This window comes from Capricornis sumatraensis, chromosome 5 (genome assembly GCF_032405125.1).
Source record: "Capricornis sumatraensis isolate serow.1 chromosome 5, serow.2, whole genome shotgun sequence".
Taxonomy (NCBI): domain Eukaryota; kingdom Metazoa; phylum Chordata; class Mammalia; order Artiodactyla; family Bovidae; genus Capricornis; species Capricornis sumatraensis.
Window position 1 is genome coordinate 12,093,155 of NC_091073.1, and position 12,145 is coordinate 12,105,299.

Here is a 12,145-nt window from a genome sequence, read left to right on the forward strand (position 1 = left end):
TTCAACTAAAAAATTTTTAAAGACATTAAAAAAATATACATTAAACCAACAAACACAAGATTTTGAGATAGTAGAAATATTCCTCTAAGCAAATTTTGGAAAGATGAAATCAAAATTATATATATTATGTACAGAGCAATGACAGCAATAATATCACTTATGAAATTTTTAGGGTTAAAATAAAGCTATACAAAGAAACACATTTATAGACTTGGTTTGATAATTTATTTAAAGAAAAAGATTTTAAAATTCATTCAAATCAAGTTAGAAATAAAACAACAAAACTAAACTGAGAAAAGTATGATGGAAAGGCTAACAAAAATGACAAAATTTAACTTAGAGATTGTCATAGTGAGTGAAGTCATAGAGAGAAGCAGAAGCATCACATGACATCCCTTAATGTGGACTAAAAAGAAATTATACAAATGAACTTAATGAGGACTAAAAAGAAAATATACAAATGAACTTATCTACAAAACAGACTCAGAGACTTAGTGAATGAATTTAGGATTGCTGGGGGTGGTGGGGAGAATGGAGGGAAAGGATAGCTAGGGAGTTTGGGAGCGACATATACACACTGCTATGTTTAAAATGGATAACCAACATGGACCTATTGTATAGCACAAGGAACTCAGCTCAATGTTATGTGCCAGCCTGGCTGGGAGGGGAGTTTAGGGAAGAATGGCTGAGTAACTTTGCTGTGCACCTGAAACTATCACAGCATTATTAAGCAGCTATACTCCAATATAAAATAAAAAGTTTAAAAATAAAATAAAATATTAAAAACAAGAATTTTCCATGGCAGACTCATACTGATGTATGGCAAAACCAATATAATATTGTAAAGTAATTAGCCTCCAATTAAAATAAATAAATTTACATTAAAAAAGAATTTTTTTAGAAGGTATTAATTAGAAAAACTGGTGTGTGGTTTTCTCTACTGAAGCAAAATAAAATGGAAGATCTATTTTTAAAATATTGATTTTAAACTTTGGTAAAATAAACTGATCGGTGACTTTATTAAAAAGGGACAAAATTTAATAAATTTGGAAACTGAAAAACATTTTAATTACTAAGTAAATTTGATCTTTCATTCTTTTTTTTTTACATATTTTATTTTATTTTATTTTTAATTTTAAAATCTTTAATTCTTACATGTGTTCCCAAACATGAAAGTAAAATAGTCCTAGTCTGGAAAGTATAAAGACAATTTAATAGAAAAAAATGACAACTATACAGGTACAGAGAGAGGAAAAATACAAATATTAAGATGATAATAGTTATAACTCCATGTAGGTACTTAAAATTTTAAATTAAGTAAATAGGTTACAAAACAGAAATAGAGTCAAAGATGTAGAAAAAATTTATGGTTACCAAACGGGAAGGTGGGAGAGAGATAAACTGGGAAATTAGGATTGATAAATATATACTACTATATATAAAACAATTAACTAATACTGGGCTTCCCTGGTGCCTCTGCCTGCAGTGCAGGAGACCTGGGTTCAATCCCTGGGTCGGGAAGTTCCCCTGGAGAAGGAAATAGCAACCCACTCCAGTATTCTTGCCTGGAGAATCCCATGGACAAAGGAGCCTGGTGGGCTATAGTCCACGGGGTCGAAAAGAGTTGGACACGACTGAGCGACTTCACTTTCACTTTCACTTCACTCAATACTCTGTAATCACCTACATAGAAACAGAGTATAAAAAATAGTGACTATATGTATAACTGAATCAATTGGCTGTATACCTGAAACCAGCACAACATTGTAAATCAACTATACTTCAATAAGAATTGATTTTAAAAAAATAGGAAATAAAGTAAATAGGTTCATTAGAAGGGAGAAATATTTTGGTGTCAAAATAACAAAAAAATAGAAGTAACTTAATCGTAGGGCTTCCATGGTGGCTCAGCAGTAAATAAGCTGCCTGCCAATGCAGGAGACGCAGGTTCCATCCCTGGGGGTTGGGAAGGTGCCCTGGAAAAGGAAAGGGCAACCCACTCCACTATTCTTGCCTGAGAAACCCTATGGACAGAGGAACCCAGTCCCAGGGGTCTCAAAGACTCAGACACGACTGAATAACTAAACAATAACAAATTAATAGTACAAATTTAATATCAGATTTTTTTAACAAAACAGCTTGTTTTGTTATGAATCGTAAGTTTAAATGATATATGAAATTTAACAAATAAGAAAATATTTAAATTCCTGACAGAGTGTGCTGCAGAAATAAAAGGACAGATTGATAATTGACAATCTTTTATTTGTGATATAAATATGTCACAGCGATGAAATGTTCAGTGTGGAGAATATAGTCAATAATAACACAATAACTTTGTGTGGTGACAGATGGTAACTAGATTACCCTGGTGATATTGCTATAATATATGGAAATAGCTAATCACTCCAGGAACTAGCATAGTGTTATAGGTCAATTATACTTCAAACTGACAAACTCATGGAAAAAGAGATGAGATTTGGGTCACCAGAGGCAGGAATGCCGGGAAGGGGAATCTGATGCAGGCGGCCAAAAGGTATGAACTTGCCGTTATACGATAAATAAGTATTAGGGATGTAAATCTACAACATAGTGATAGTGAATAATGAAGTCGCTCAGTCATGTCCAACTCTTTCCGACCGTGTGGACTGTAGCCCACCAGGCTCCTCCATCTTAATGAATACAATTAGCACTGCTGTGTGTTATACATGACGGTGGTTAAGAGAAGACAGCTTAAGAATTCTCATCACACAGAAAATATAATTTTCTCTCTTTTATTTTATATCTATATGATATGATCAATGATCACTAAATCTGTGATAATAATTTCATGATATACGTAAGCCATTCCAGATATATGTACACCATTATGCCATAATCCTTAAATTTACACAGGTTTATAAAATGATAATGTCCATTATATCTCAATAAAGTTGGAAGAGAAAAAATAGAGGAGGGAAAATATAAAAAGAAACACTATTATTAGGTGAGTAAAATACACTAGCATTGAACATTGCTGAATGGTTTTAAGGAAAGCAAAAAGGAAATAGGACTCAGAAGCATTACTATAGGAGAAACAGAAGACTTTCATGAATTACTAGGATAAACATTGTATTCTGGGTGGAACAAAATGCTTTTCAAAAAGAATTAGATTTGTTTCAATGAATGGAAAATACAGAAGGTTTGCAGAAAAGACCAGCTTTCACATACCAGTTATTTTCAAGTTAATCTATTAATATAAATGCAATATAACATCAATTAAAACTCCAGTGAGAATTGTGAAACCAGCTTTACATTTTTTCTCTACATTGAAAAAAATAACTTACATGCAAAACAGAAATAGATTCACAGACATAAGAAAATAATGGCTACTAAAGGGTAAGGGTTGGGGGATAAATTAGGAGTTTGGGATTGACATATATATTACTATATAGGTGGCTCAGTGGGTAAAGCATCCGCCTGCAGTGCAGGAGACACAGGAGACACGGGTTCAGTCCCCGGGTCAGGAAGATCCCCTGGAGAAGAAAATCACAACCTACTCCAGGATTCTTGCCTGGAGAATTCGATGGACAGAGGAGCCTGGGAGGTTACAGTCCACAGGATCGCAAAGAATCTGATACAATTAACACTTTTCAGTTTCAGGAGATGAATTACCTCCCGATGAAGAAAACTTCATTGCAGATCTAAAACAGATATGCAAGGATTCTACAGAGAAAACTGCAAAACAAGTAAACGATGCTTTTTAAATGACCTGAGTGAATGGCTCTGTACCAGAGTTAAGGATAAAGAACACAAACTATCATAGAGATGTAAATCTCTTCAAAGTATAAAATAAATTTGACTCTATTCCAATCAAGATTCAAATATTGTGACACTTTTATACAAGTTACCAAAATGATTCTAAAAATAATAACTCATATTGTACCAAAGTAGTCCAGATTATTCTAGAAATGAAAAACTAGGAAGACAGTCAGGTGGGACCAACTCACCAGTATACATCTGAAACAGTAGAAGGTAAAGTGAGTCCCAGCCTAGCTGAGAACTCAGTGCAAAGAATAAGACAGACAAAAGACATATGGCTGTGACAATGGCCTTAGACAAACTGGAACTGGAATCATGGACTGGAAAAAAGATCAGATTATATTTCCATTAACCATATATTCACATATAGACTCCATGCAAATAATAAACATGAATGTAGAAAAGAAGCCTCTGAAAAGAGACCATAGCAAAAATCAACAAAGCCAAAAGCTGGTTCTTTGAAAGGATAAATAAAATTGACAAACCATTAGCCAGACTCATCAAGAAACTGAGAAAGAAAAATCAAATCAATAAAATTAGAAATGAAAATGGAGAGATCACAACAGACAACACAGAAATGCAAAGGATCATAAAAGACTACTATCAGCAATTATATGCCAATAAAATGGACAACATGGAAGAAATGGACAAATCAATATTACTGATGAACATAGATGCAAAAATCCTCAATAAAATTCTAGCAATCAGAATCCAACAACACATTAAAAAGATCATACACCATGACCAAGTGGGCTTTATCCCAGGGATGCAAGGATTCTTCAATATCCGCAAATCAATCAATGTAATTCACCACATTAACAAACTGAAAAACAAAAGCCATATGATTATCTCAATAGATGCAGAAAAGGCCTTTGACAAAATTGAACATCCATTTATGATAAAAACTCTCCAGAAAGCAGGAATAGAAGGAACATACCTCAACATAATAAAAGCTATATATGACAAACCCACAGCAAACATTATCCTCAATGGTGAAAAATCGAAAGCATTTCCCCTAAAGTCAGGAACAAGACAAGGGTGCCACCTTTCACTGCTACTATTCAACATAGTTCTGGAAGTTTTGGCCACAGCAATCAGAGCAGAAAAAGAAATAAAAGGAATCCAGACAGGAAAATAAGAAGTAAAACTCTCAATGTTGGCAGATGACATGATCCTCTACATAGAAAACCCTAAAGACTCCACCAGAAAATTACTAGAGCTCATCAATGAATAAAGTAAAGTTGCAGGATATAAAATCAACACACAGAAATCCCTTGCATTCCTATACACTAATAATGAGAAAGTAGAAAAAGAAATTAAGGAAACAATTCCATTCACCATTGCAACGAAAAGAATAAAATACTTAGGAATATATCTACCTAAAGAAACTAAAGACCTATATATAGAAAACCATAAAACACTGATGAAAGAAATCAAAGAGGACACTAATAGATGGAGAAATATACCACGTTCATGGATTGGAAGAATCAATATAGTGAAAATGAGTATACTACCCAAAGCAATCTACAAATTCAGTGCAATCCCTATCAAGCTACCAGCGGTATTTTTCACAGAACTAGAACAAATACAAAAAACCTCGAATAGCTGAAGCAATCTTGAGAAAGAAGAATAGAACTGGAGGAATCAACCTGCCTGACTTCAGGCTCTACTACAGGGCCACAGTCAGATAGTATGGTACTGGCACAAAGACAGAAATATAGATCAATGGAACAAAATAGAGAGCCCAGAGATAAATCCACACACCTATGGACACCTTATCTTCGACAAAGGAGGCAAGAATATACAATGGAGTAAAGACAATCTCTTTAACAAGTGGTGCTGGGAAAACTGGTCAACCACTTGGAAAAGAATGAAACTAGATCACTTTCTAACACCTATAAAAGAATGAAATAGATCACTTTCTAACACCATACACAAAAATAAACTCAAAATGGATTCAAGATCTAAACGTAAGACCAGAAACTATAAAACTCCTAGAGGAGAACATAGGCAAAACACTCTCTGACATAAATCACAGCTGGATCCTCTATGACCCACCTCCCAGAATACTGGAAATAAAAACAAAAATAAACAAATGGGATCTAATTAAAATTAAAAGCTTCTGCACAACAAAGGAAACTATAAGCAAGGTGAAAAGACAGCCTTCAGAATGGGAGAAAATAATAGCAAATGAAGCAACTGACAAACAACTAATCTCAAAATTATACAAGCAACTTATGCAGTTCAATTCCAGAAAAACAAACGACCCAATCAAAAAATGGGCCAAAGAACTAAATAGACACTTCTCCAAAGAAGACATATGGATGGCTAACAAACACATGAAAAGATGCTCAACATCACTCATTATCAGAGAAATGCAAATTAAGACCACAATGAGGTACCATTTCACACCAGTCAGAATGGCTGCGATCCAAAAGTCTACAAACAATAAATGCTGGAGAGGGTGTGGAGAAAAGGGAACCCTCTTACACTGTTGGTGGGAATGCAAACTAGTACAGCCACTATGGAGAACAGTGTGGAGATTCCTTAAAAAATTGCAAATAGAACTACCTTATGACCCAGCAATCCCACTGCTTGGCATACACACCGAGGAAACAAGAATTGAAACAGACACATGTACCCCAATGTTCATTGCAGCACTGTTTATAATAGCCAGGACATGGAAACAACCTAGATGTCCATCAGCAGACAAATGGATAAGAAAGCTGTGGTACATATACACAACGGAGTATTACTCAGCCATTAAAAAGAATACATTTGAATCAGTACTAATGAGGTGGATGAAACTCAAGCTGATTATACAGAGTGAAGTAAGCCAGAAAGAAAAACACCAATACAGTATACTAACACATATATATGGAATTTAGAAAAATGGTACCGATAACCCTGTATGCAAGACAGCAAAAGAGACACAGATGTATAGAATGGACTTTTGGACTCTGAGGGAGAGGGAGAGGGTGGGATGATTTGGGAGAATGGCACTGAAACATGTATACTATCATGTAAGAAATGAATCGCCAGTCTATGTTCGATACAGGATATAGGATGCTTGGGGCTGGTGCACAGGGATGATCCAGAGAGATGATATGAGGTGGGAGGTGGGAGGGGGGTTCAGGATTGGGAACTCATGTACACCCGTGGCGGATTCATGTCAATGTATGGCAAAACCAATACAGTACTATAAGGTAAAATAAAGTAAAAATAAAAATTAAAAAGAATAGCTTTATCATCATAGAAAGAGAACTTCCTGAAATTCAAACAGGAAGAAATAACAAAGGAAAAAAAGAACAAACTATCTTATTGAAACTGAGAATGTCTATACATATAAATTTTTAAAACAAAATTAAAATACAAATCTCACACGCTAGTAAAGTAATGCTCAAAATTCTCCAAGGCAGGCTTCAGCAATACATGAACCGTGAACTTCCTGATGTTCAAGCTGGTTTTAGAAAAGGCAGAAGAACCAGGGATCAAATTGCCAACATCTGCTGTATCATGGAAAAAGCAAGAGAGTTCCTGAAAAACATCTATTTCTGCTTTATTGACTATGCCAAAGCCTTTGACTGTGTGGATCACAATAAACTGTGGAAAATTCTTAAAGAGATGGGAATACCAGACCACCTGACCTGCCTCTTGAGAAATCTGTATGCAGGTCAGGAAGCAACAGTTAGAAGTGGACATGGAACAACAGACTGGTTCCAAATAGGAAAAGGAGTATGTCAAGGCTGTATATTGTCACCCTGCTTATTTAACTTATATGCAGAGTACATCATGAGAAATGCTGGGCTGGAAGAAACACAAGCTGGAATCAAGATTGCCGGGAGAAATATCAAAAACCTCAGATATGCAGATGACACCACCCTTATGGCAGAAGGTGAAGAGGAACTAAAAAGCCTCTTGATGAAAGTGAAAGAGGAGAGTGAAAAAGTTTGCTTAAAGCTCAACATTCAGAAAACGAAGATCATGGCATCCGGTCCCATCACTTCATGGCAAATAGATGGGGAAACAGTGGAAACAGTGTCAGACTTTATTTTGGGGGGCTCCAAAATCACTGCAGATGGTGATTGCAGCCATGAAATTAAAAGACACTCACTCCTTGGAAGGAAAGTTATGACCAACCTAGATAGCATATTCAAAAGCAGAGACATTACTTTGCCGACTAAGGTCCGTCTAGTCAAGGCTATGGTTTTTCCAGTGGTCATGTATGGATGTGAGAGTTGGACTATGAAGATGGCTGAGTGCCAAAGAATTGATGCTTTTGAACTGTGGTGTTGGAGAAGACTCTTGAGAGTCCCTTGGACTGCAAGGAAATCCAACCAGTCCATTCTGAAGGAGATCAACTCTGGGATTTCTTTGGAAGGAATGATGCTAAAGCTGAAACTCCAGTACTCTGGCCACCTCATGTGAAGAGTTGACTCATTTCAAAAGACTTTGATGCTGGGAGGGATTGGGGGCAGGAGAAGGGAACGACAGAGGATGAGATGGCTGGATGGCATCACTGACTCGATGGATGAAAGTCTGAGTGAACTCCTGAAGTTGGTGATGAATAGAGAGACCTGGCATGCTGCAATTCATGGGGTCGCAAAGAGTCGGACACGACTGAGCGACTGAACTGAACTGAACTGAACTAACAGTTAATACTTGAAACCTATAAAGCATGTTGAAGATATTGAATATGTGAATATACTGCCAGTTGAATATATTAAAAACTCTTACCTAATGAGTAAAAAAGACAACCTTATAAAAAAGAACCATAGTCATGACAGGTGATTGGCAGAAAGAAACCCTAGGCAAGAGATAAATATGGGGAAAGCATTCTGTCAAGTTCATGAGTAATTAAAGAAATGCAAATCAATCTGACAATGAAATTGCCTGCCTATCAGGCTTGTGAAAAATTAAACCTTTTAATAACTATTGCTGAAGAGGATTATGAAATGTTCATGGAATAAGTATAAATGAAGTCTACACAATGATCTTTATAATCGTGTCTGATTTTAAAATATGCTTCTCTCTACATATTTAATCATCTGCACTTGACATGCCTACACATATGCAGATAACTAATAAAATTAGATACATGCACATAGACACCTATGTATGTTTAAACTAGACAAGCAGGAGACATACAAATATTAACACTGGATTTTAAGATTAGAGGAAGAATTTCTGTTCTCCTGGTGCCTGGCACATCATAGATGGACAATAACCATTTGTCAATGCAAAAAAAAAAAAAATTAGCTAAGCAATGAGTACCTGTGATATTTTTGAAAATTTTCCATGAATTTATTTGAACCTATATATAAAAATCTCAAGCAAATTAACTTCCAAGTCTATTAAGAGATAACTCTAGGATTCCTGGTAGACAGACTATGAAACTGAGAACTTGATGGCTATTTATATAATGACCCTCAGAGAACATATCACAATGCCTGTCGCTTTCTTTATATCAGTTCCATGACAGATTTCTGAAATCTGTTATCCAGTTACAATTAATTCGCTCTAGCAGGAAAAGCAGAAAGATATATGTCAGGACCTGTCGTACCGCACTGATACTCAGAAGAGCAGGGCACAGGGTGGGAGTGGGGAACAGCTAAAGGATTATTAGGACACATACGCATGGCACACAGATGGGGCAGATGGAAAACTGATGAACTGCCGGAAAGACAAAGTCTGGGGGTGAAACAAATGAAACCACCCTGCCCCTGCCAGCCCCTGCACTGCAGTGAGTGCGTCTGAAGCTCTACCCTGTCGATGGCAAAGCAGAAGAACCAGGCCCTGGCCACTCCCACCCACCCGGCTTCCATGGGGCAGAGCAGCCAGCATCACTGCTGGAAGGGGGCGGCCCTGGGCTGCTTCCACCACCCTCTGGTCGGAAACATCAAGTCCATTTCACTCCCTTTTGGAGGCCTTTTTCCCCTCTTGTGAGCAGTGGTCACTGGAAATAAATTTGGAGGCCAATGACCCCCTCTGACTTTAGAGCACAGAATGAGGGGGAGGCTGGGCTTCTCTAGATTTGATGATCATCTCTACAGGCAATAAAGTGATAGAACCTGGACTTTACCCCATGGGAGTCCTGACGACGGCGTGTCCCGAGCTCGGAGGCAGGTCCCCGGTCAGCATTTTGAAGGTGGTGGTTTTCCCAGCCCCGTTCACCCCGAGAAGCCCAAAGCACTGAAGGCAGAAAAGAAACAGACCATAAAATCAAAATTACGTCAGAAACGGCACTTGCTTTCAACTAGTTTTATGCTACTTTTGGTTTGTATTATTTGTAGCCTTTTACAATCATAAAATAAGTGTATAAGGCACTTTATAGCTCACACAGTACTCCTGAAATCACTGTGACATTTGAGCGGTATAATTTCAGCATTAATTCACAGACAATATATTCACGTCTGGAAAATGAAAGAGGATGACAAGTAAGTGCAATTACCACAAATTATGCTGAATCCTATCTGGTAAGACAGGGGCGCACATCACAGGTTCCTGTGTCCCTCTGGTTAGCACAGTATTTTTAGGAGTCACGTCATCATAATCATGACTATCCCAGTGCCTTCTTCTGTCTCTGAATCTCTCTCTGTCCTCTAACTCTGATGATGGCCTAACCCTGACAACTAATGAAGAAAGCCCTCTATTTCCATAGGATCACACTCAGCATCAGGTCACCTCTTCCTGCTTCACAGTCTTATATTCTGTGTGGAACATGGCCCTGCTGTCTTTTGCAGCCCAGTCTCTACCTTGAACCGAGGCTGTTCTTAGCTGGAGATCCTGTGGTGGAAGCCGAGACGCTTATCCTTACTGACCTCCTTCCAGGACACCTGTTTCCTGATGTCTGGGCACTGCTGGCTTCCTGAATCCTGGGTTTCCTGTGGCTGACACTTAGTTAGCACAGAGCCCTATTTTGTAGCTGTGGGAGCAGGCTGCTTCAACACCTATGCTTTCCCCACCTTACCTGGGTCTCTTCTACCCTCTGAAACATGGGGCCATCCTGTTGCAGATCTGTGCTGTCCCCTGTCATTCATGTCAGCCAGACCACACCTGAGCTGCTACCCCAGGAACAACACCATCAGGTGATTCAAGTACATTGTACCCTCTGGGCTAAGGCTTGAGTTTATCAGAGCCCTCTTTCTCACACTCCTGCCTCCCCACTCTGCCCATTCCTCCCTCCCTGCTCTCAGGCTCCACCCCCGCCATGGGGCTGCCCTCTCTAGACTTAGGGCTCTGAGGCCATTCACCTCACTCTGCGCCTTTCAACCTTGATCTGCTGTTACATCACCCTGGGCACTGTTTATGACCTCCCATTGCGTGCCCAATTATTAATTCCTAGAGGGAAAGGGGCACAGCATAGCCATCTTGGTGTTTTCCGTAGGCTTTTGCACAATTCTTTACATCTAAGTCATTAAACTCAGGTGCTCAAATAAAGCCTAGTGAAAAGAATCCGAAGATGAATGCATCCTAGACCATTTCAGATATCTGGAGCATTTCTCTTAGGAAACTTTTCAAGGTTTTTTTCTTACTCCTTAAATCTATCACAGAGAAGGAGCTGTTGGTTAGTCATTCAGTCACGTCTGTTTTGAGACCCCATGGACTCTAGCCCACCAGGCTCCTCTGTCCATGGGATTTCCCAGGCAAGAACACTAGAGTGGCCCATTTCCTCCTCCAGAGATCTTCCTCATCCAGGGAATCATTCCCAACCCAGGTACTGAACCTGTATGTCTTGCATTGGCAAGCAGGTTCTTTACACTGAGCAACTACGGAAGCCATGGAAAAGTAACAGCAAAATGGAAGTCTTTTTCTTTTTAAGCGAGGGTAAAAAAATAGTTCCATAAGATGGCAAAAATCACAATACTAGTCTTAGAGTTGAGCAGCAAACACAAACCCTGCAAAAAACACTCGTTTAACATCTGTCCTATCTGACCACACACCTTGGTGCAGGGTGCCATGTCCCTGGGTAGACACAGATCCATCATCTCTCAGCTCTTCTCTACCTCAGATCCACTCACAGCAGAGCTTGGATGCCAATCAGATAACCATATAACCTACTTTGAATTCCTCAGAAGCTTGGAACAATATGAATGCAAGATATTCTCATTTATTTTTAACAGTTAATTAAAAGGAATCACTTCCAGAACTGACTTCCCTTTATGCATTAAGCACGCATCAGGAACAATTTACATGGCTTCTGTCAGTTCACAAAAAACATTTCTACTAGAATTCATGAAAAACAACTCTAAGCTAACTGTGGTGTGTGTTTTTACTTTTTCAGAATAACATTTTATTAGATGGCTTAATTGGCCACTTAAAGAGTACTGAAGTTCAAACAGGAGTT

At 38.2% G+C, this 12,145-nt stretch overlaps 1 protein-coding gene across 1 annotated transcript in view; it reads right to left on the reverse strand.

Moving 5' to 3' along the window:
• ABCA13 (ATP binding cassette subfamily A member 13) overlaps positions 1 to 12,145 on the reverse strand; it is a 388,784-nt gene that overhangs the window by 91,476 nt on the left and 285,163 nt on the right. Inside the window, exon 55 of the mRNA XM_068973151.1 lies at positions 9,881 to 9,990. Coding sequence (XP_068829252.1) covers positions 9,881 to 9,990 — 110 coding nt within the window. The remainder of the gene's footprint in view (positions 1 to 9,880; positions 9,991 to 12,145) is intronic.